The 22,891-nt window shown below is 43.9% G+C and overlaps 7 protein-coding genes across 7 annotated transcripts; 5 read left to right on the top strand and 2 right to left on the bottom strand.

The window, feature by feature from the left end:
- The first annotated feature begins 206 nt into the window (after positions 1-206).
- LOC119024879 (palmitoyltransferase ZDHHC7-like) lies at positions 207-7,989 on the top strand. The gene is made up of 6 exons (XM_037108068.1): positions 207-323; positions 1,039-1,163; positions 4,184-4,280; positions 4,824-4,905; positions 5,083-5,213; positions 5,403-7,989. Exons 1-6 carry the CDS (start codon positions 222-224, stop codon positions 5,580-5,582), a joined length of 717 nt encoding a protein of 238 aa, XP_036963963.1. The 5' UTR covers positions 207-221; the 3' UTR covers positions 5,583-7,989.
- LOC119024875 (nuclear factor 7, brain-like) lies at positions 1,251-3,401 on the bottom strand. Its single transcript, XM_037108061.1, has 2 exons — positions 3,238-3,401; positions 1,251-3,142 (listed from the first exon to the last, which is right to left on the bottom strand). The coding sequence occupies exon 2, from the start codon at positions 3,123-3,125 to the stop codon at positions 1,737-1,739; it is 1,389 nt and encodes a 462-aa protein (XP_036963956.1). The 5' UTR covers positions 3,126-3,142; positions 3,238-3,401; the 3' UTR covers positions 1,251-1,736.
- Positions 6,501-11,282, top strand: LOC119024131 (palmitoyltransferase ZDHHC7-like). The gene is made up of 3 exons (XM_037106617.1): positions 6,501-6,585; positions 10,034-10,206; positions 10,771-11,282. Exons 1-3 carry the CDS (start codon positions 6,501-6,503, stop codon positions 10,903-10,905), a joined length of 393 nt encoding a protein of 130 aa, XP_036962512.1. The 3' UTR covers positions 10,906-11,282.
- On the bottom strand, positions 10,983-13,116 carry LOC119024873 (nuclear factor 7, brain-like). The gene is made up of 2 exons (XM_037108060.1): positions 12,970-13,116; positions 10,983-12,874 (listed from the first exon to the last, which is right to left on the bottom strand). The coding sequence occupies exon 2, from the start codon at positions 12,855-12,857 to the stop codon at positions 11,469-11,471; it is 1,389 nt and encodes a 462-aa protein (XP_036963955.1). The 5' UTR covers positions 12,858-12,874; positions 12,970-13,116; the 3' UTR covers positions 10,983-11,468.
- Positions 13,117-13,212: 96 nt separating this feature from the next.
- Positions 13,213-16,642, top strand: tmed6 (transmembrane p24 trafficking protein 6). The gene is made up of 4 exons (XM_037108067.1): positions 13,213-14,528; positions 14,760-14,886; positions 14,998-15,173; positions 16,123-16,642. The coding sequence occupies exons 1-4, from the start codon at positions 14,316-14,318 to the stop codon at positions 16,354-16,356; spliced, it is 750 nt and encodes a 249-aa protein (XP_036963962.1). The 5' UTR covers positions 13,213-14,315; the 3' UTR covers positions 16,357-16,642.
- A 284-nt stretch (positions 16,643-16,926) lies between these two features.
- On the top strand, positions 16,927-19,809 carry LOC119024630. The gene is made up of 3 exons (XM_037107583.1): positions 16,927-16,963; positions 18,256-19,341; positions 19,786-19,809. Exon 2 carries the CDS (start codon positions 18,262-18,264, stop codon positions 19,036-19,038), a length of 777 nt encoding a protein of 258 aa, XP_036963478.1. The 5' UTR covers positions 16,927-16,963; positions 18,256-18,261; the 3' UTR covers positions 19,039-19,341; positions 19,786-19,809.
- Positions 19,604-22,038, top strand: LOC119024631 (transmembrane emp24 domain-containing protein 6-like). The gene is made up of 4 exons (XM_037107584.1): positions 19,604-20,053; positions 20,681-20,807; positions 20,890-21,044; positions 21,790-22,038. Exons 1-4 carry the CDS (start codon positions 19,853-19,855, stop codon positions 22,009-22,011), a joined length of 705 nt encoding a protein of 234 aa, XP_036963479.1. The 5' UTR covers positions 19,604-19,852; the 3' UTR covers positions 22,012-22,038.
- Positions 22,039-22,891: the final 853 nt, after the last annotated feature.

A 22,891-nucleotide genomic window follows, 5' to 3' on the forward strand; every position in this document is an offset into this window, starting at 1 on the left:
GATACCAGCAGCAACGTCAACATGTGAGAGAACGAGCCGAGTTAAAAACTAGATGAATAAATGAGAAGGATGAACAGACTGAGAGCTGCGGTCATGTTCCATCTTCACATACAGGATGTGACTTTATGCTTCTCTCCGCTCTGCTAACAGAGCGACAGGAGTGTCGGAGTGTCGTCACCTGGTTCCTGGTCTTCTTCGCTGACTTTGTGGTCACCTTCGTCATGCTGCTGCCCTCCAGGAGCTTCTGGTACAGCGGGCTGCTGTTCAACAGCCTGGCTGTGCTGGCTCTGGCCTCCCACCTCCGCACCATGCTGACCGACCCGGTGAGGAAGCTGAGGGTTTCAGACCAGCTGCCTGAAGCTGGAAGACTTAAAGGGACATGATGGTGTTTTTAAACCTGGTGTGTAAATGATTCATACCAAAGGATTTGGAGTCGGTCCTGTCTGTTGCTTCAGTCGGCTGCAACATTTTAGTGCAGCTCTGTTACAAAATAACGTCCACTGAAAAAGCTTTATGGCAAGACAAGTTTATTTGTATAGCACGATTCAGACACAAGGCAACTCAAAGTGCTCACGGGCACACACAGATTTCATTAAAAGACATAAACATTTCATTCAAAGATATTAAAAATTGCATTTTAAAACCAGTAAAAACATTAAGAAACAAACATCAAAACTTGGGCTAAAATATCATGTTGGTGAATAAGAAGAGTGTTCAAAGAGAAGTGAGCAGTTTAGTTTGAAGGGTTTTAATTAGAGGAACTTAAAACACAGAAACAACAAAACCATTTAACTACTTTAACACAATGTGAAGAAGTCATCTACATCTGAGAGGCATGACACTCCACTGCCTGTCTGCTGGGATCTGAAGCTGTGTGGAGGATATGTAAGATATCAGAGATGTGCCCGGTGGAACCAAAGTGTTAAATCACACACTTGTGATAACGACCTCAGCCTGTCAGTGAGGAGACGCTACAGTCGAGTAGCAGATTGTGTTGTGGCTGCCAACTGTGTGGAGTTTAATGTCATGTCTCCTCAGGGAGCCGTTCCAAAAGGAAACGCCACTAAGAAGTACATGGAGAGTCTGCAGCTGAAGCCGGGCGAGGTCATCTGCAAATGTCCAAAATGCTGCAGCATCAAACCTGAGCGGGCTCATCACTGCAGGTCAGAGTGATTCGTACCTCCAGGAGGGACTTTAACAACAACCCTGCTGTGCTGAAAGATTTATAGAGGGATTTTTAATTTGCATTAAAAAGTTTCAGGCAGCAGCCACAGAGCACCTGATGAATTAACTCCAACATTCACTCTGCTGGTTCTGTTTTGGTCTCAACCAGCAGCTGAAACTTTGGACAAACTCAAATGTTGATTAGTCAACAACATCTTCTGGCTCTTATTTTGAAAAGAAAGTGCTCACAGATGTTGTGGCATTATTATGATTGTGAATAAATGATTTTTAAATGTTTGTCAGGTCCAAATTAATTGTTCTGTTTATCTCTGTGTCAGAATTTCAGAACTTTATTCAGAACTTTCTCTGAGCCAAAACCGAGCCCCGTCCAATCAGGTGCAGCGCTGTGCACTCTGGGTGTTGTAGTCTTTCTACCTTTTGAGTAGAAGTGAACACCACAGTCCTTTTACTCTGTTTTCTCTGCTCATGTTGCATCACGTTAAAAAATATTTGTCTTTCTACTGCAGAGAGAGAAAGTTTTATTTAAGTCTTTCCACAGATGAAATACTTCTTTACCTGCTCTGTTCCACTGTCACACACACCTTCAGAGGTGATATCTTCACTTCATCCCAAGTGTAAATGTATGGAAACATCCTCTCAGTGAAAGTGTGTGTGAAGGTGTGTAGGTGTGTGTTAGTATCAGGATCAGAGAACGACAGCTTTCCTCTGTTCCAGTCCAGATTCACTCTGATCCTCTGGAGCTTCTTCTGCACTACGAGATCAGTGGATGGAGCTGGTAGTGGAAACACTGAGTATTTACCTTGGTAAAACATTATTCTCCATAATCCAGACTGTATGCGTCTCTTCCTCTGGACAGACTCTGCTAACACACCCAGTATCCAGTATGTACTGTCTCCAACCTCGACGTCCCAGCTGTGAGTCCCTGAGTTAAAGCCCTCAGATCCCAGGACAGACCAGAAGATATCAAACCTCTCTGGATTATCAGGAAGCTTCTGTCTCTGTCCTCCTCTCACACTGCTCAGATCTTCAGACAGGATGAGGTTTAGACCAGCAGTGTTTGGGTCCAGAACCACAGGAGTGTAGGAGACCATGTCCTTCATCTTGTTCCAGATGTTGAAGCTCAGGTTGCCCAGGTGTTTGGCCTGGTCTATCAGAGCTCCTGAGGGCAGCTGTGGATCCTCCAGCAGGGGGCGCTGCTGGACTCTTTCCACTGCAGCCTTGTAGTTGTGCAGGAATGAGACGTCTTCAGCTCTCAGCTGCTCCTCTGTGGCTCTGACTGTGTGTGAAAGAGCTGCTATCTCTCTGCTCAGAGCCTCCATCTTCTCCTTCATCATCTGACTCTTCTGCTCCTCTTCCTCCCTCAGTGCAGCCATCCTGGCCTCCTCTTCCTCTGCTAGAAACTGGTGCAGCTTCTTAAACTGATCCTTAATCTGCCTCTCTGTGTGTCGGGCCTGGACCTTCATGTGTTCTGCTGTCTGATCAAACTTCACTTTAACTTCTTCACAAACCTTTAACTTCTCCTTTAAAGGCTCCAGAGTTTCCTGAAGTTCCTTCTTGTGTTGTCGTGCAGCTTCATCGATGGGTCTGAATCTGTGGTTGGTGTGTTGTTCTGAGTCTCTGCAGACGACACACACCGGCTGCTGATGGTCCAGACAGAAGAGTTTGAGTTTCTCAGAGTGCCGACTGCAGAGATCCTCTGAAGCTCTCTGATCTCTGTCCTGTAAGAAGGTCTCACACAGGTTCTTTAACGTCAGACTTACAGGTGGTTGATCCCTTGAAGATCTTCTCTTACAGACTGGACACTCCCGTGTTCGTCTCTCTGTCCACCAGCTCTGCAGACAGTCTTTACAGAAGCTGTGGCTACATGACAGAACGACAGGCTCTCTGAAGACATCATGACACACCGGACAGCAGAGATCCTCCTCTAACCTGGAAGCCATTTTGTCTCTGAGTGACGCTGTGAAGACAGCAGACAGTACAGTCAGTCACAGCTCCACTTCCTCCTTCACTTCACTGAAGTTTACTTTCAGTTCTGGTTCTGGTCGGACTCACCTTCAGTGTGTGGAGCGTCTGCAGTGTTGTAGTTTCCTCCTCCTCTCTCCTGTAGATGAACTCACTCAGAGGACGTTGTTAGTTCAGTCTGAAGGTGGATCTGATCGTCTGTGTGTGGTTCTGTACTAAAGAGACACACACACACACACACACACACACACACACACACACACACACACACACACACACACACACACACACACACACACACACCAACAAACTGTTTCCTGGTTTGTTTCAGGTGAGTCAGGTGTGGGCGGAGCTTTATCAGCCTTCTGCTGAATGCTGTTGGTTCATGTGACTCAGAGGAGTGTTGCAGTCCAAAGTACTGATTTATTGCAGGAAATGTAATCTGATACACTTGTTGTTGTTGATGGAGGGACTGGAGTCCAATCAGAACCAGAACCAGCACTGCCTGAACTGTAGTGTTCTCTATTATATTATTACTTATATTAAAGATGAATAATTTTCTGAAACTTGTCAAGACGAAATATTAACCTCAAAAAAATGTAACTTAAAACAATGGTCACATTTATTTGGGCATCTTCATGTTTTGTTTCATTAAGGAGACAAAAAAGTTACATTTACATTATTTTGAATCATTTGATGTATTTATTTTATAACAAATATTTCATATATTAACAAAACTTTGATTTTGTTGTTCAGAGACTGTATGATGTGGAAAAGAACTTGAAATAATGTTTTTGAATCTGAACAATGAAACATGTAGTGATTTGTTTATTTGTACACAAATGTTTAACAGGAGAGAATAACCTCTCACTGAGGAAACGTCTCGTACATAAAGACGAAGCTGCCGACATGTTTTTCTTTGTTGTCATCTCGAGCTGTTATTCCCTCGTCTGTGAACGACATCATGGAGGCAGCTGATGGTTTTGAGTGTAGTCAGGAAGTAACGCTGGTTGGATGTTTCCTTCTTCTTCTACAGTATCTGTAAGCGCTGCATCCGTAAGATGGACCACCACTGTCCCTGGGTCAACAACTGTGTCGGGGAGAAGAACCAGCGCTTCTTCGTCCTCTTCACTGTGAGTTCAACCACCGTTGTTTCCACATACTGAGAAGATTTTAATAATGACGTGTTTTTCTCTCCTTAATGTTCAATCGCGACTCTTGGAAACCAGCCAGTCTGCGTCTGCTGATTGAGGAAGGTGACGACTCTGTTGTGTGAATAGAGTAGACTTTAGTTTTAGGTAGCAGAATGTTTAGAGCACCAAAAGTGACTTTCACTGATTTAAAAAGTCTCTGCTTGTGGAAGAGTCAAACATTTAATATGTGACATCATCCACAGTGACAGTTTAAAGGACACATCTGCTGGTCCCAGCAGTGAATCACAGCCTGACACATCTTCTCGCTCTGAGCCACAGACACACATATCTCTCACAATTAATTGCTTCTCTTATCTGCAACAAACGGCATCTAAACCTTCCATCGCTCACCTCGGTGACTGTTTCCCGTGTGACATCACGACAGGCTGAAACTGACTGTAAACCCAGTTTGAGCTGTCAGAGTCTGAGACGTTAGAACAGCCACACAGTGACGAGGTCTGACACGTTCTCCTCCGTCCACAGATGTACATCGCTGTGATCTCAGGTCACGCTCTGGCTCTCTGTGGATACCAGTTCATCACCTGCGTCAGAGTCCAGTGGAGCGGTGAGCTTTATTTCCTGTTGTCCTCCGTTAGCGTTCTCTTCTGCAGGACTTTGGACCTCCAGTACAAACGCAGATTGAGTTTCCTCTGACAGTGATGGATGTGAAACGATGGCCTGGACTGTTGTGGCTGAAGCCGTCTGTAGTTGATGATGTTGCTGTGTTGTTGTTCTGTGTCAGAGTGCAGTGACTTCTCTCCTCCGGTCACCATGATGCTGATGATCTTCCTCTGCATGGAGGCGCTCCTCTTCCTCACCTTCACAGCTGTTATGTTCAGCACTCAGCTGCACTCCATCTGCAACGACGAGACGGTGAGAACATGAACTCAGCTTCTCTAATACCAGTCTGAGTGTGTGTGTGTGTGTGTGAGACTGACAGAGTGGCAGATGTAATCTGTGCATCAGAGTCCTGTATTGATCCTGTTGTGAGTGTGTTTGTGTGTCAGTTGAAGACGTGTGATTATCGTGTGTGACGAGGTTGTTTGTGTTTGCTTGTGTCAGGAGATCGAGCGTCTGAAGAACGAGAAGCCGACGTGGGAGCGTCAGACTCGCTGGGCCGGGCTGAGGTCTGTGTTTGGAGGTCAGCCGTCACTGATGTGGATCAGCCCCTTCGCTGGACTCAAACTGCCAACCTTTGTCCGCAAACGCACCTGGAGGGGCGGGGCAGAGTTCTCCGTCTGACCACCTGTCTGTCAAACACTACACAGTGGAGGGATTGAAGCCGAACTGCAGCGGTGCTGATGAACCTGCAGCGAGTCCAGCTGGCTTCACAGATCCCAGCAGGATGTTTCTGAGCCGGAGAAACCAGGTGACTGGTCTCCATCTTCATCATACCTTCGTCATCGCTGGGGGAGCTTCGATGTTTCCGGGTCAGACGGACTGCAGGCCGACGCTGCGACACGCGTGAAGAACCTTTTTATTGCTCTGACAACACGTTCAGGCTCAGAGTCTGGATGTTTTTTAAATGTGCTCGTTAAGATGCTGGATCTTCTGAGAGCCGTTACTGAACACAGATTCTGTTATCGGACTGATAATCATATGAACCACTGCTGTAACTAAAGCTGTCACCATGAAATGAAATATTCTGCAGTTAATATAACGATTCTTCCTTTCTGTTGACTTTAAATGACATCATGTGCGTCTGTTTAAAGGGACCCTGTGCAGTTTTTTGTTCCTACATTCATCAGAACTCATCGTGTGCTTTTCCTTCAGCCAGTTATTTTAAATCTTTAACTGTTTGCATCAGTGTTTTACTGTCCTGGTCTTCTGCTGTTGGTTCGTTGCTGTTTGTCAGCACGTTACCTCCTGTAGACCAGTTGAACGGTGTCAGACTGTGTCGGCCACATCATGTGCATCAGAACCAGAACCCGCTCATAAAAGCTCCTCTCCATGGTGCTGCGGAAGGTGAGAATTCACAGGGAACCTTGAAGAAATCAACTTCAACACCATCGAGTTCCTCCCTCACAAGCAGGATTTTTAATTGTCAATAAATCCAACACGCCACATTTTCTTCAGACCATCTTGTTTTTCCTCCTGAACATCTCTTTTGTTTGGTTTGTGTGTGTGAGTGTTCTCAGTCAGATTCTTACCTGCCCAAACATGTTGAAGCTCGTTGATGAAGACCACCTGAGTCTCAGAGGGTTTTATAAGACGACCTCCTTCACTCTGTTCACAGTCGGACCAGGTCAGCACCTCGTATGCTGCCGGTCCGTGTCGGGCCAGTCAGTGGTGGAGTTTATCGTTTGAGTTTCTGGATTTTAAATGCTCACGTACTGTTTCTTTTGTTGTGTTCTATGAACTGAAGAGTCAGATCACATGACGTTGTTCAGCTGTTTGAGTCAAACATCGCAGACGCGTCCGAAACAAAACATTTCACTCGCCTCCGACAGGCTGAATGTCCTCGGTGATATCTTCCTTTGTAGGAGTTTGGTGAAACACAGTCTGGTGTGAAGAAACGTCCTCTGCTGACGTTTGTTTGTTTGGATTAACTGTGATGAGGAAACACAAAGACTCGACCGCCTGGATCGATATCGTCACTTCATCTCTCCCTCTGTGTCGCAGACAAACACGTTCGTGAGGCTAAAATGTCACAAAAACTAAAATAATCTTCGTCCCCACGTGTGAAGTTTTGCTGTTGGACATTAGTGAAGGACTGTGGACGTTAGCGTGATATTTAGACTTATAAATGTTGTCAAATCAAAAATCAAATCCTGTCAGTAAAGGTCCAGTTTGTAAGATAGCTGATTGTTGAGTGTCGTCAGATGCTGGTGCTGCGGGCTGGTGGCCGACCCGACCCAACCTGTCGGTACTGATCGAGGTGGGATGGCTGTAACCCCAAATCATTTACCTGTGATCTTTGTAAGCCTTCAGTCACACGTTCTTCTGTCTGCTGGTGGATTTTAGTTTCTGAATGCGTCAAATCATCTTTAATCACGTGTTTGTTGCGTTTACGATCAAATCTGCTGTGTAGAATGATTCTTCCAGAGGCCTGATGCTGTCAAAGTGCCATTTACTTGTGATTTCTACTAAAGTTAACACTGCTGAGTGCGTGCGGTGAGACTGAACCTTGTGTTCTGTGTATCGAGCATCTCTGAGCTGTCGTCCGATGACTCTCCAGAACAGGAAGTGCTGACTGGCGTCTGTGTGAAACCACAGTGACCATCAGAACCGGACGGTTTCCTTCACGTCTCAACACGATGAACCTCGCAGGTCGTGTTGAAGAGTTTCTGTGTCTGTTCCTGCTGCTTCCTGCTGTTCAGAGACAGTTTTCTTTTATTGATTATTCACTAAATTATTATCCACAGTCTTGGTTGTTCTTTCTCTCTGTGGTGTTTCTTTCTTTTAATTTCTTTCACTGGCTCTGATATTTTATTTTGAAAAGCACCTGGGAATCATTAAACGTCCTTCAGTGTAAAAGTGAAGCTGGTGAGACTTCAGACGACCGACAGAGAATCTGACGACCTGCTGAATGTATCTGTGTCTTTGGGCTGCTTGTACTCTTGTTTTTTTTAGATTTGAGCCTTTTGTATGTTCGTCTCTTTCCACATTTCAGACACTTTGAATAAAAGTTCCTCTCTACCTCTTAAAAGCATCTCAGCTTCTAACTCTCTTCTCGTGTCGTCTGAATTGAGTTCCTGACTTCAGTGACAGTGAACTGTCATAACTTTTGTCCAAACCTTTTCCCTCGTGTCACTGCAGAGATTATGAATAAATATTCATAGTGATGGATCCTGTAGATTTGAAGGAGCTGTTTTAATTTACATGTACAATTTTATTGATCCTATGTGATCAGATTGTGACATTGATGTCCTTTTTAACTCCATTTTAGATATCAAGACATGGATGGCAGCAAATTTCCTACAGCTCAACCAGGACAAAACAGAGGTTTTACTCATTGGTCCTGAAGGCCTGAAAGAGAAACTTTTACCAAAGTTAAAGGATTTTAAACCATCACAATCTGTAAAAAATCTGGGTGTGATTTTTGACTCTGAGCTCAGTTTTATTCCACACATCAAAAATATAACAAAGACAGGTTTTTACCATCTTAAGAATACAGCCAGAGTCTCTCTCAGGCCAGCACGGAGGTGCTGATGCACCTTTTATCTCTTGTTGTTAGACTACTGTAATGCTCTGCTCTCTGGCCTTCCCAAAAAGAGCATTTCGAATCTACAATTAATACAAAACTCAGCTGCACGAGTGCTGACGAGGACCAGAGGGCGGCAGCACATTACACCGGTTTTAAAGTCGCTTCATTGGCTCCCCGTGTGTTTCAGGATTGATTTTAAGGTTCTTTTACTAGTTTTAAATGTCTTAACGGTCTTGGGCCTTCTTATTTATCTGACCTGCTTTCAGTCTATCAGCCCCCGCGGACCCTGAGGTCCTCCGGCACCGGCCTTTTAACCATACCACAGGTTAGTTCAAAAAAGCACAGGGAGGCTTTCAGTTGTTATGGGCCCCGACTGTGGAACAGCCTGCCGGAGAGCCTCAGGGTCGCAGAGACTGTAGAGGTTTTTAAAAAGAGGCTCAAGACCAACCTTTAACCAGGCTTTTATTGAAATTTAAATTCTTCTTAATTCCTTTATGCCGTGCTAATTAGAGCACTTTTATTTATTTATTTACTTATTCATTCACTTATTTATTTATTCATTTAAATCCTTTTTATTTTATTTTATTTATCTATTTATTTATTTTTTCTTTTACTGTTTTAATCTCTCATATTTTACCCTTTAGTCCCTCGTGTTTTTAGCCTTTATACTTTTATGTTTTAGTCCCTCGTGTTTTCAGCTTCTATGCTTTTTGCTTTATTTTACTGTTTTAGTCTGTCAGTTTTTAATCTCCAGTGTTTCCTCCTGGGGGCCTGCCGGGCTGGGGGTGGTCTCTGGTCTGGCTGCGGGGGGTGCTGTCCCATGGACGGCTCCGGCCCGGATGACCAGAGGTCCACCTTGGTGTGGGGCCTCCTGTCTGCCCGGGTTGGGGTGGTCTCTGTGGCGGTGCTCCCTGTGGCCTTGGACCAGGATCTCTCCCGGTGTGGCTGGCTCCTGAACGGTAGCTTCCTCCATGCACCAGGTCTCGCTGTCCAGCCATGTCTCTTTAGTGACAGCTACTGTATGGGTGTGTATTAGTGTGTGTGTGTCTGCGTGCATATGTGTGAGTGTGTGTATGAGTGTGTATGTCTCTGTCCATGTCTGAAGGGGTGGGAGGGTTTGGGTTCTTTTAACTATCTTCTCCTAACTTTATTTTGCTGTTTCTATTGTTCTGCTGCTGTTTGTTTATTTCTGTGAGGCACTTTGAGGTACTGTTTTCTGTATGAAAAGCGCCATATAAATAAAGATTGATTGAACATGATGTCAGATATGAGATTTAAGCCTGTGGACGACTTGTTGAAGTCGTTTGTTGCTGCTGGACTGTTGATTTCTCAGCCTGAACATTAAGAGACATCAGACACTTTATTTGTCCTCGTGGTCGTACAGTGAAGTCAGTTTGATACCAGCAGCAACGTCAACATGTGAGAGAACGAGCCGAGTTAAAAACTAGATGAATAAATGAGAAGGATGAACAGACTGAGAGCTGCGGTCATGTTCCATCTTCACATACAGGATGTGACTTTATGCTTCTCTCCGCTCTGCTAACAGAGCGACAGGAGTGTCGGAGTGTCGTCACCTGGTTCCTGGTCTTCTTCGCTGACTTTGTGGTCACCTTCGTCATGCTGCTGCCCTCCAGGAGCTTCTGGTACAGCGGGCTGCTGTTCAACAGCCTGGCTGTGCTGGCTCTGGCCTCCCACCTCCGCACCATGCTGACCGACCCGGTGAGGAAGCTGAGGGTTTCAGACCAGCTGCCTGAAGCTGGAAGACTTAAAGGGACATGATGGTGTTTTTAAACCTGGTGTGTAAATGATTCATACCAAAGGATTTGGAGTCGGTCCTGTCTGTTGCTTCATTTCATTCAAAGATATTAAAAATTGCATTTTAAAACCAGTAAAAACATTAAGAAACAAACATCAAAACAAGTGGGCTAAAATATCATGTTGGTGAATAAGAAGAGTGTTCAAAGAGAAGTGAGCAGTTTAGTTTGAAGGGTTTTAATTAGAGGAACTTAAAACACAGAAACAACAAAACCATTTAACTACTTTAACACAATGTGAAGAAGTCATCTACATCTGAGAGGCATGACACTCCACTGCCTGTCTGCTGGGATCTGAAGCTGTGTGGAGGATATGTAAGATATCAGAGATGTGCCTGGTGGAACCAAAGTGTTAAATCACACACTTGTGATAACGACCTCAGCCTGTCAGTGAGGAGACGTTACAGTCGGAGTTGCAGATTGTGTTGTGGCTGCCAACTGTGTGGAGTTTAATGTCATGTCTCCTCAGGGAGCCGTTCCAAAAGGAAACGCCACTAAGAAGTACATGGAGAGTCTGCAGCTGAAGCCGGGCGAGGTCATCTGCAAATGTCCAAAATGCTGCAGCATCAAACCTGAGCGGGCTCATCACTGCAGGTCAGAGTGATTCGTACCTCCAGGAGGGACTTTAACAACAAACCTGCTGTGCTGAAAGATTTATAGAGGGATTTTTAATTTGCATTAAAAAGTTTCAGGCAGCAGCCACAGAGCACCTGATGAATTAACTCCAACATTCACTCTGCTGGTTCTGTTTTGGTCTCAACCAGCAGCTGAAACTTTGGACAAACTCAAATGTTGATTAGTCAACAACATCTTCTGGCTCTTATTTTGAAAAGAAAGTGCTCACAGATGTTGTGGCATTATTATGATTGTGAATAAATGATTTTTAAATGTTTGTCAGGTCCAAATTAATTGTTCTGTTTATCTCTGTGTCAGAATGTCAGAACTTTATTCAGAACTTTCTCTGATCCAAAACCGAGCCCCGTCCAATCAGGTGCAGCGCTGTGCACTCTGGGTGTTGTAGTCTTTCTACCTTTTGAGTAGAAGTGAACACCACAGTCCTTTTACTCTGTTTTCTCTGCTCATGTTGCATCAAGTTAAAAAATATTTGTCTTTCTACTGCAGAGAGAGAAAGTTTTATTTAAGTCTTTCCACAGATGAAATACTTCTTTACCTGCTCTGTTCCACTGTCACACACACCTTCAGAGGTGATATCTTCACTTCATCCCAAGTGTAAATGTATGGAAACATCCTCTGAGTGAAAGTGTGTGTGAAGGTGTGTAGGTGTGTGTTAGTATCAGGATCAGAGAACGACAGCTTTCCTCTGTTCCAGTCCAGATTCACTCTGATCCTCTGGAGCTTCTTCTGCACGACGAGATCAGTGGATGGAGCTGATGGTGACTGCACTGAGTATTTACCACAGGAAAACATTATTCTCCATAATCCAGACTGTGTGCGTCCCTTCCTCTGGACAGACTCTGCTAACACACCCAGTATCCAGTATGTACTGTCTCCAACCTCGACGTCCCAGCTGTGAGTCCCTGAGTTGAAGCCCTCAGATCCCAGGACAGAGCTGTAATAATCAAACCTCTCTGGATTATCAGGAAGCTTCTGTGTCTCTCCTCCTCTCACACTGCTCAGATCTTCAGACAGGATGAGTTCTGGATGAGCAGTGTTTGGGTCCAGAACCACAGGAGTGTAGGAGACCATGTCCTTCATCTTGTTCCAGATGTTGAAGCTCAGGTTGCCCAGGTGTTTGGCCTGGTCTATCAGAGCTCCTGAGGGCAGCTGTGGATCCTCCAGCAGGGGGCGCTGCTGGACTCTTTCCACTGCAGCCTTGTAGTTGTGCAGGAATGAGACGTCTTCAGCTCTCAGCTGCTCCTCTGTGGCTCTGACTGTGTGTGAAAGAGCTGCTATCTCTCTGCTCAGAGCCTCCATCTTCTCCTTCATCATCTGACTCTTCTGCTCCTCTTCCTCCCTCAGTGCAGCCATCCTGGCCTCCTCTTCCTCTGCTAGAAACTGGTGCAGCTTCTTAAACTGATCCTTAATCTGCCTCTCTGTGTGTCGGGCCTGGACCTTCATGTGTTCTGCTGTCTGATCAAACTTCACTTTAACTTCTTCACAAACCTTTAACTTCTTCTTTAAAGGCTCCAGAGTTTCCTGAAGTTCCTTCTTATGTTGTCGTGCAGCTTCATCGATGGGTCTGAATCTGTGGTTGGTGTGTTGTTCTGAGTCTCTGCAGACGAGACACACCGGCTGCTGATGGTCCAGACAGAAGAGTTTGAGTTTCTCAGAGTGCCGACTGCAGAGATCCTCTGAAGCTCTCTGATCTCTGTCCTGTAAGAAGCTCTCACACAGGTTCTTTAACGTCAGACTTAAAGGTGGATGTTCCTTTGAAGATCTTCTGTTACAGACTGGACACTCCCGTGTTCGTCTCTCTGTCCACCAGCTCTGCAGACAGTCTTTACAGAAGCTGTGGCTACATGACAGAACGACAGGCTCTCTGAAGACATCATGACACACCGGACAGCAGAGATCCTCCTCTAACCTGGAAGCCATTTTGTCTCTGAGTGACGCTGTGAAGACAGCAGACAGTACAGTCAGTCACAGCTCCACTTCCTCCTTCACTTCACTGAAGTTTACTTTCAGTTCTGGTTCTGGTCGGACTCACCTTCAGTGTGTGGAGCGTCTGCAGTGTTGTAGTTTCCTCCTCCTCTCTCCTGTAGATGAACTCACTCAGAGGACGTTGTTAGTTCAGTCTGAAGGTGGATCTGATCGTCTGTCTGTGGTTCTGTACTAAAGAGACACACACACACACATACACACACTGACAAACTGTTTCCTGGTTTGTCTCAGGTGAGTCAGATGTGGGCGGAGCTTTGTCAGCCCTCTGCTGAATGCTGTTGGTTCATGTGACTCAGAGGAGTGTTTCACACTGAAGTATGAACACGAGGAAGTAAATCAGGTTTCAGTCCTCAACATCAATCTTTACTTTTTGTTGTATTATTAGTAACTTTGTTTCCATTTTCATTTCTTCTACTGTCTTTATTCATTGTGTGGTTATTTTATGAAGAGAGAAACAGCAGAGAGAGATTCAGTTCTTCAGTCAACAACATCACATGAACCCAAACTGAGACGTCGACCTTAAATATAGAACGACTCGTCCTCACTGAACAGACGACTGACAGCAGAGTTCAACTGATGGAGACTGAAAACACACAGAACCAGAATCATTCTGGCTTTATTACATCAAAAGGGGGAAAAACAGAGAAAAACAGAGCAACAGTCGCTAATGTAAGTATAGAACCGGAGTCCGCTAACAGAAATTTAACAGCCGCCATCTTGCTCAACATAGAAGTTCCTCAGAGTCGCTGTGAAGCACAAACTGATTTACCCAATGAAACTTTTTTTGCTTTGTTTCTGGAAACATCTGGAGGGCCAATTCAGACCTGGACAGAAGCAACGCTCCACTTCATCACTCATCACTGTGTTGGTGGAAAATGTAACATTTAGAAAATAAACATCTTTTAAGAGATATGAAATATTGCATTCTTTTGGATCGTAATCATGATCTGTGTGAAAAAGTGTTGAACAGCTAGAGAGGATAATAAATAAACTAAGGTGGGACTCAGTAGAGCACATACCTCCGCCGACGGTACTATTTAATTTAATCAAGATTCAAGATTCATCAAATCTCTGAACATTCAACCTCATTTCAGGAGCAGATGGATGTTTTCAACCTACATCCTGATTGTAGCTGCCAGAAAAACACGTGTTTTTCCACGTATTTCCACGTGTTTCCACGCGTTCACTCCTGTCTGAACGGTTCAGTGTCGTATTACTGAGCTTGTGTGCAGACTTTCCTTTATCTCCTCCTTCAGACCTGCAGCTGAACATCTGTGACGGCCGCCCAGTTTTCCCACTGACTCAGGCCAGTTTGGCTCCAGTTAATCATTTCTGGTCTCCTCACGCTACCTGCACCTTTCATTTAGAGGAGATTTCTCCGTTTGCTCGGACATGTTGTTCACGGGTCCCTGCTTGTTTCTTGTCCTTGTGTTTTGGGGTCGGGTCGGCGGCGGGCCCATGACGGACCCCCATCCAGGTATGTCAGACCAGGAGCTGTTCTGGGGCTCCGACCAGTACGACTTCTCCGTGGTGCTTCGTGCGGCGGGGATGGAGTGTTTCTGGCACTTCGCTCACCGCGGAGAGAGATTCTACCTGAACTTCATGGTAAGAAGAAACACGCTGAGGCCTCGACACGTTTCTCTCAACAAGACCACATGTTGTGGTTTTAATCTCCAGCATTTCTTTGTTAAAGCAGATAAACACCACAACATGTTTTATCTCACTTTAAAGGAAAAGTTCAAAAATCGAATAACATAAATCCACGAGCTCGGCCGCAGGTTGAGGGTGTAAACAGTGACCATGCAGGTAACTCTGAGCTGTGTCGTGTGTCTGCAGGTCCAGTGGGTCACAGGTGTCGCCAATGACAGACACCTGTCCGTCAGCGTCAACGCTCCCAGCGGCCTGTTAGTGTCCACTGTTGATGACGCGAAGGGTCAGATCAACTTCGAGGCCGAGGAAACAGGTGTGTGTCTGTCTGGTTCACTTTTAATTGTTCACTCCCTGTGAATGAAGCTGCACGGTCTCATGTAGTTGTGAACTGTGTGCTCAGTCGATCTGTCGTGTGTCCGTCCAGGTTTCCATCAAATGTGTTTGAGCAACTTCCACAATCGCTTCGGCAGCATGCAGATCTTCCTCAGCTTCGGCGTTTACTACGACAACTACCAGGACCCCGGCAAGCTCAAGGAGGAAGAGAAGAAGAAGAAGGAGGAAGTCAGCAGAGACCTGAACAACACACTGACCGTCATAGAGGTACACACACACACACACACACACACACACACACACACACACACACACACATTTACTTAAGTACAATGTTAAGCTACTTGTATTTCCACTTCACTACATTTTGTAATCACATAGTTTAATTAGTTACTTTGGTCTCAACATCTGTGTTTGTTGAATGTGTTTCCACAGGCTGAAGATATTTACATGTTTTATTCATCATTAAATGTCCCACAGTTTAATCCTGAAGCTCTTCATGTGCTAACAACAGTTAGCGGTTGCTAACAAGTGTCTGAATGAGACTACAGAGGTTGTCGGGGACATTAAACGTCCTCACAGCAACATGGAGACTCATCTACTCACTAGTCCGTCTTTACAGGCCACTTTAGTTCCACACTGTTCTAACTCTGACTTTACAACTTGTACACTGATCAGTTTATAGAAAACCTGGATAGTAATTGTGCAGTAAGACTCTTAGTGGTGGAGACGTTTCAGTCATGTGACCGTGATGTCGTCTGTTTGTAGCCTAGCATTAGCTTCTTACTGCTACACAGTTAGCTTAGCTTCACACATCACAGAGTTCATCTGTGGAGATTATCTGGATCAACAGAACCAGGACGGATCAGAAAATAAAAAATCTCATAGGCTTCTTGTGGAGGGAACCAGAGGAGCATCCCTGCACCGCTCTACCAAGTAAAGGACATTAACAGTATGAGTAGTTTCGACAATTTCCCTCGGGATAAATAAAGTTTTCTTGAATCTTGAATCTAGTTGCCATAATCTTCAAAGTCTTATTAATTGTTGTAATATTTAGGTATTTGCTGTAACTTTACAATCTTTTCTAACACGTATCAGTAGCAGTGAGTGTGGCTGCTGGTTGATGATACTGGTGATACTGTGCGGCAGCAGTAACTGTAGCATCTGACAGTTTAATACTTGTGTACTTTTATCCGCGTGTGTTTTTCTGTCACAGGATGCGAGTCACAGAGTGTCGAGCTCCGTCTTCCACATGTTTCGTTACTACACTTTCGGCCGCATGAGGAAGAGCGCCGACTACTTCCTGCTGCTGTCCAACTCCAAGTACATCACCTGGTGGTCGACGGTCCTCAGCCTCCTCATCGTCACCTCCGGCTACCTGCAGCTCCTCTTCCTCAAAAGACTCTTCATCACCAAGACGTGCACGGAGGTGGAGAAGCCGCGCTGCTGACCGACTCAGATCTCTGTTTCAACCCCTGAATCTGTCTGCGTGTGTGAAGGAAGCAGAGCTGGTGTTGTGTTTGTGTACTCAACACAAAAACTCACTTCCTTCTTCTACAAAACAACATAAATGTGGTTTCTTTATCCAACATTCATTTGGGTTTTTTTTGTTCTTTTTGTCAAATTTACACTTTTTAACTTCAGATCGTTCTTTCTGTTTTGTTTCGGTTGATTTCTAATGTCGGATACTAAATGAGCAAACTTCACCAGAGAGCTGAATAAAAGAATAAAAGTTATGTTTCCTCTTGTGTTCTTCTTCTCTTCTTTCACCTCTACAGTAAAAGTAAAAAATACTGTGTGTATACCAGCCGATACATTGATATTGGAACTTTTCTCTTCCTGATATCGGAATCAGATCAGCTCACTGCTCCAACAAACCGCTCTGACTGTGAGCTTCTGGTAACCGTCGTGACTGAGCTCTGAACAGGACGAGCAGGTTAAACAGTCAGTTAAAAGTTGTTATTATGTTGGTGGACAAAAACATTTCTGGTGAATGACTGATGCCACTTTCATCTCCAGCCGGCACTCTTTGACTCAGACGGCCTGCTGGACGACAGGTGAATATACTTTTAACATTTTGATGATTTAATTAATTAATTGTGCAGTTAGTTTTCATTTGATGAAAAGAAATGCTGAATTTTTGACGAATCATATATTTTGGATATAATCCAGTTTTTTACTGTTGTTTTTTCTTCATTGGACACTGACGGAGGGACCGGTGTCCGAACCAGTAATCATAAGTTACACTCATGTAAAAGTAAAGATGGTGTTTTAAAATATGACTTTGGTCGCTCAAACAAATAGTGTGTGACTCAAAATCTTAAAGTATTGACTATGAAGTGTATTTAAGTTGCAAAAGTAATTTTCTGGCAATAAATGTACTTGAGTTTTAAGTAAAATTTACATGTGTACTTTTCTGAATATTGGAATCAGTCCTTTATCTGATTGCTAATTCAGAAATGTTCTGCGGCGGCGATCATGCAGCCTGTAATCTGCAAAGTAAGAACAGTACAGTAGTAACTAAAGTAAGCAAATATGTTGAGTGTACTTTAAGTACTTTAAGCTCCAGTTTGTAAGATGGTTTATTTTTTAGTCTCATTCTGACGCTTTGAGATTTAACATTGGGTCATCACCCTCCATTGGTATCTTCAGTACTTGAGTAAATGCACAAAGACAAAAATAACATTTAACATTTAAAGGGCAGCTGCACAGTCGGGATGTTAAAAGTGTTCCAACTTTTAATATTAAATAAGTTCCTCTCTGATGCAAAATCCACGTGTTTCAGTGTGTTTTCGACCAGTTTTACACATCAGCTCAGCTGTTAGCTGTAAGTTGTACAACAATTTGAACAACATAATAATAGACTTAATTATGACTTTGGTCTTTGTTCATTGAAAACTCCACCCACTCTCACACAAAAGCCAACTGACGGGAAGTATTTGTGATTGACTCACTCTCAGGTCTGGGAAATGACAGCGATCAGCTCAGTACGGTGGCCCTGAGGGTCAAAACACAGCAACATTTTAGAAACACAACAACGTTTGTAGCACAGACGTGTTCGACTCTGCAAGAGTTCAAAGACGGGTGGAAAAAAAGAGAGAAACTGGAGGAAAGTGATTAAAGAACCAAAGTCACTGATGAGTTTTAGCAGCTGTCTAATGTAAAGAAGTGAAGTTAGTTGACTATAAGCTATATACTTATATATACTTATAAATAGGAAACTAAACCAGAAGGGTAGATGAGGACGATGATGATTACAACACTTCAGGTCCAGTTCACAGGACTCACTTCAGCTCAGGTCGGGTTTGTTCCTTTAGTTCACCTCAGATTTCTGTCTCTGTCTCTACAGCTCATCATGGAACCAGGAGATGTGCTGGGTGTCGTAGACTTGATCTTGTCTGTGTGCAAGACCATCTACAACATGGCCAACGATGCAAAGGCCAACAAGAAGCGCTGCCAACAAATCGCAGAGAGAGTCAAAGTTCTGGAGGATCTGGTTCTCACCATCAGACAAAGAGGCTGCAGCAGAATCTCTTCCTCTGTGTTCAAAGCTCTGAAGGAGCTCCGCGGGAGTCTGGATTCTGCTCAGACCCTCATAAGACAGTTCTCCCGAACCAAAGCCTTTGTGGGCTTCGTGATGTCCAGCAGACTTAAAGACAGGTTCGATGAAATGGACAGCAGACTGACAGATAACCTCCAGGTCCTGTCTGGGGCTCTGCTGATCGAGCAGGGGGACGTACTGCACGAAGTGTATCAAACTGTAAGAGGACGAAAACAACCTCCAGCCCGATCCACGTCGCCGACACCTTCAGCTCTCTCGAGTATCGCTGCGCCCGATCAAATGTCCGTCCCCACAGCCGCCACGCCGGCTTGCAGCACCATGCCGCCGATGCAGATGTGCAGCCCCACGACTGTCACGCCTGTCAGTTACATCATGGCCCCCATGCCAGTGTCCAGCTTCATGACCCCCATCATGCCTCTACCTGGAGCCATGACCCCCGTCAGTTTCTCCACCACCGTCATCTCCAGTAATGCGAGAGTGTCCCCTGATGTCATCAAGTCCCTCATAGGCCAACAGTCTCTCATTAGCATCAATCCTCCCATGACTTTCTCAACACAGAATCTGTTCTAAGATTTGGTGGTCGACAACTCTTTTGTCTCATAAAACAAAGGAAAATGCTCAACGTCCAACAGCTGATTATGAAACCAGAGGAGTGTGACTGCGTGATGTTTCCTGACAGCTACACGCTGAACAACGCTGGTGTTTCCTCTTCTCATTAGGTCAAGAACTCGACGCTGTTATACTTCTTCCAACACTGTGCTGATATTCCACAATCTTCCAAAATCACAATCACGTCTCTGGAGGTCTTCCTCTGTTTGTGTGTGTCTGTATCTTTTCTATTTATTTATGTACGTAACCATCAACTGTCTTCAGGTGAGCTAGTATTATCTATATTTTTATGATTGTCAAATAAATCCTTCTCTGTTACCCGTCTATTATATTTGTTTAATCAGGAGACGATTGCCTCAGAGGTGAACATGAGGAGGTCACTATGTAGGTTTGTAGAAGAAATTCAAAGTCAGAAGCTGGAGAGGTGGCGGGGTCCACCACAGATAAACAAAGTAAACCAGTATAAATTGTAAAAGGTCAGTTTATTCAGTCATGAAAACAAAGATAATTTGATTGTTTACTGTGTTTGTTTCTCGTTTCATTAATATTTCTTCCCCATAAAACCACAGACTGCCCCTTTAGGTAAAATACATCCCTTGAGACTTTCTGTTGTGATTTTATCCATGGAGGTCTGGTCACTAAAACATTGTGTGTGTGATTGTGGTTGGGTTACACTGATTGTAGATGTGGTTAATGATTGTTTTCCAGTTGATATCTAAGAATCAACAGCAGAAAGCAGCGGGCGCCTTCACGTCCTCCACATCCAGCTGCCGTCATGCTGCTGAACGCTCTGCTCGTGGTGTTGAGCTCTCAGTGCGTCTGGGCCAGAAAGTCTGAACCTTCCTTCGATGAGGCGGACGCAGGGTTTTTCAGGGGATCGGATAAATATGACTTTGCCATCGAGGTTCCTGCTGCAGGGGCGGAGTGTTTCTGGCACTTCGCCCACCAGAGTGGAAGCTTCTATCTGATGTACCTGGTGAGACTATCCAGAACACACCTGCAGGACTGGGTTTCATCTCCTCTGCAAAGCAAATGTGTTTATAATTCTGTGTCTGTCTGTTTGAATGCACAGTTGGATATGTTCTTTGTGCCTGTGTGCCACATCAGGCTTATCACACAAGGTGATCTGGTTTGACTTGCGGCCTGTGTCGGTGGATAAGTCTGTGCAAAGGTCTCCCGTACAAAAATACAAACTCGTGTAAGCAGTATATATGCTGAGACGTGGGCCCCTTTCTTTGTATGCGGATAATTGAATTAACTTGATTTGATAGTTGATGATTTGAATAAATGTCGGTACTGTTCCTACAGTGTCCAAAATGTTCGGTTCTGAAAACCACAGACATGTTGAAACTTGACTTTCCTTTATGGTTCACCGGAACATTTTCTCTTTCAAATCTCTTTGTTGTGTTTATAGCTTGATTAGGTTTAGGCACAAAACCACTCGGGTAGCGTTAGGAATAGATGTTTGGCTTAAAATACCTGATTCTGTTGACATGAAAAGCTGGAAAATGTCCCGACGTCTTTTCAAAAATACCTTGCTTGAAATGCACAACAGTCTATCCATGGGACGTGATGAGTTTTAACCATGTGAGTGTGACCACAGGTACAGTGGACGACAGGGATGGCCAATGACCAGCGCCTCTTCGTGACAGTGAACTCACCACTCGGCTCTCTCATGGCTTCAAAGAACCAGGCTGTTGGACAGATGAACTTCCAGACTGAGGTGACAGGTGTGTCAGAGACACCACAGTCCATTATGCATAAAGATTAATGTTATATTGTCTGGAGATAACTGCAGTCCCCTTCCAAAAGGTTTTTACCGGATGTGTTTTGGGAACCACAACAACCAGTTTGGAGGCATCAGGGTCTTTATGAACTTTGGCGTCATCTACGAAGGCTTTGAGGAGTCACAGAGAGAGCTGCAGGAAGGAGAGAGAGTCCTCAACAGCACTTTGGGCAATATTGAGGTATTTCTTGCAATTCCAGTCTCTGGGACTTTAGATAGATAGGTTGTATTCAGCAGGAGTAGAATCAGTTTTCTGTGAGCTGATTCTGCTGAGCAGAGAGCTGAATGCTGCATCGTTTGTTTAAAATATAATCAGCAATAAATAACATGATGTCATCTGCATAATGAGATTCAGAACAAATGCTGTTACTGAAAGTTAGAGGGCGACAGACTGATGTTGTCTGTCTGAATATACAGTTCACCTCTCTGTCTTGTCCACCCTTAAGAAAATTTTGCTTCTTTACACATCAATTCCACATTTTCAGATACAATTGACTATTTATATACGTATCTTAACCAAAAATCTGAGGTGAAAAGAAAATTATGTCACTTGTGAACTGGACATTTGGCTTTTTTCACCTCATTTTCACATGTGATGACATTTATAGGTGATTTATAGGTTTTCCAAATGTGGAAATGAAATTCCCCAAGTAGAAACAAAACATGGCACATTAAAACACATGAAATCTGCTTTGCTACATTTCACATTTCCACTAAAATGTGTGAACATGTGAAAATAAAACATTGCGTAAATCTGGATTTGCGGTTGTTCTTAACATGTGAAAAGAAAATAATGACTCAAGTGAACCAAATATTATCAAAACCATTTGTTATTCTATTTTACATATGAATGACTGAAAATGTCCACATAAGAAATTTACATTGTCACATGTGATTTACTTTACAATGTTCCATGTTTGGTGCAGGAGAGTGTACAGAGGCTCCAGAATCAGATCTTCCACATGTGGCGTAATTACAACTTTGCCCGCATGAGGAAAGGGAAGGATCACCACCTCCTCCTGTCCAACCTCAACTACGTCACCTGGTGGTCGGCAGCTCAAAGCTTCATCATCGTCCTGTCCGGCTACCTGCAGCTCCTCGTCCTCAAAAGACTCTTCCACACAGACTCCAGCAGGCCACGATGCTGAGAGCAAACGATGCCAAAATAAAATCAACTTGTCTTCTCAAAGATTTAGTGATCTCATTTTACATCCTTGAACATTTTAATGATGAAGGAACAATAGGACAATAAGGAAATACTCTATTCAAAGTTAAAGTCTTGCATTTTAATCAACCTGTTAGCCATTAACCACTCTTCATGTTGAAACTACATATGTGTATCTGTTCAGTTTCCAGGTGATATCGTGACAACACTTGAGTTTTTCGCCTGGTTAGTTGTGGGTTTGTGATGTAACAAACTGTCCAGAGGTCTCGATAAACATATCCAGCTGTTCAGGTTTTCAGCACTGGTATGAACAGTGGTCAGTCACTTGGCAGCTGTCTTGTTAGCTGTCACGAGGAACTAATCGCAAATACTTCATACACACTTTAGTGGTTAAGTTTCGAACCAAAGGGTCACAACATAAATCTGCATTTATACTTTGACTCACTTCTGTGTACTGATATAGAACATTTACATTTTCCATTTACATTCAGGGCATTTAACAGAGGTTTTGTCCAACGTGACTTACAATAAATACCTTTGTCACAAGAGGGAAACCACAACATCACTGTCCATAGAGTAAGAATGAAGCAAATAGACACATTCAACCTTGTATTACACAATTTACTCGTGTTTATACAACATCAAAAGGGTGATTTAGGTTAAATTAATCTATAATGATTAATGATTTTCAGGGATAATTATTTATAATGATGACTAATAAGATCAAATTTACATTAGATCACCTCGGGGCACCATCCTTGGAGAAGGGAAAACAGCACATTTACTAAATCGTACTGAACTGTTTATAACTTGACTACTAATCACTGAACAACAACAATAGTTAGTACAATATTAAATGGACA

This window comes from Acanthopagrus latus, chromosome 8, assembly GCF_904848185.1.
Source record: "Acanthopagrus latus isolate v.2019 chromosome 8, fAcaLat1.1, whole genome shotgun sequence".
Lineage (NCBI taxonomy): Eukaryota > Metazoa > Chordata > Actinopteri > Spariformes > Sparidae > Acanthopagrus > Acanthopagrus latus.

Bases quoted from the DNA above. Each gene is read 5' to 3' on its own strand.
- LOC119024879 (XM_037108068.1), top strand. From the start codon at position 222: ATGCTGCTGCCCTCCAGGAGCTTCTGGTACAGCGGGCTGCTGTTCAAC. The intron at 4,906-5,082 runs GTGAGCTTTATT...GTTCTGTGTCAG, and splicing joins CGTCAGAGTCCAGTGGAGCG to AGTGCAGTGACTTCTCTCCT. The intron at 5,214-5,402 runs GTGAGAACATGA...TGCTTGTGTCAG, and splicing joins CCATCTGCAACGACGAGACG to GAGATCGAGCGTCTGAAGAA.
- LOC119024875 (XM_037108061.1), bottom strand. From the start codon at position 3,125: ATGGCTTCCAGGTTAGAGGAGGATCTCTGCTGTCCGGTGTGTCATGAT.
- LOC119024131 (XM_037106617.1), top strand. From the start codon at position 6,501: ATGTTGAAGCTCGTTGATGAAGACCACCTGAGTCTCAGAGGGTTTTAT. The intron at 6,586-10,033 runs GTCAGCACCTCG...CTCTGCTAACAG, and splicing joins TCTGTTCACAGTCGGACCAG to AGCGACAGGAGTGTCGGAGT. The intron at 10,207-10,770 runs GTGAGGAAGCTG...ATGTCTCCTCAG, and splicing joins GCACCATGCTGACCGACCCG to GGAGCCGTTCCAAAAGGAAA.
- LOC119024873 (XM_037108060.1), bottom strand. From the start codon at position 12,857: ATGGCTTCCAGGTTAGAGGAGGATCTCTGCTGTCCGGTGTGTCATGAT.
- tmed6 (XM_037108067.1), top strand. From the start codon at position 14,316: ATGTTGTTCACGGGTCCCTGCTTGTTTCTTGTCCTTGTGTTTTGGGGT. The intron at 14,529-14,759 runs GTAAGAAGAAAC...GTGTGTCTGCAG, and splicing joins GATTCTACCTGAACTTCATG to GTCCAGTGGGTCACAGGTGT. The intron at 15,174-16,122 runs GTACACACACAC...TTTCTGTCACAG, and splicing joins ACACACTGACCGTCATAGAG to GATGCGAGTCACAGAGTGTC.
- LOC119024630 (XM_037107583.1), top strand. From the start codon at position 18,262: ATGGAACCAGGAGATGTGCTGGGTGTCGTAGACTTGATCTTGTCTGTG.
- LOC119024631 (XM_037107584.1), top strand. From the start codon at position 19,853: ATGCTGCTGAACGCTCTGCTCGTGGTGTTGAGCTCTCAGTGCGTCTGG. The intron at 20,054-20,680 runs GTGAGACTATCC...GTGTGACCACAG, and splicing joins GCTTCTATCTGATGTACCTG to GTACAGTGGACGACAGGGAT. The intron at 20,808-20,889 runs GTGTGTCAGAGA...CCCTTCCAAAAG, and splicing joins CTTCCAGACTGAGGTGACAG to GTTTTTACCGGATGTGTTTT.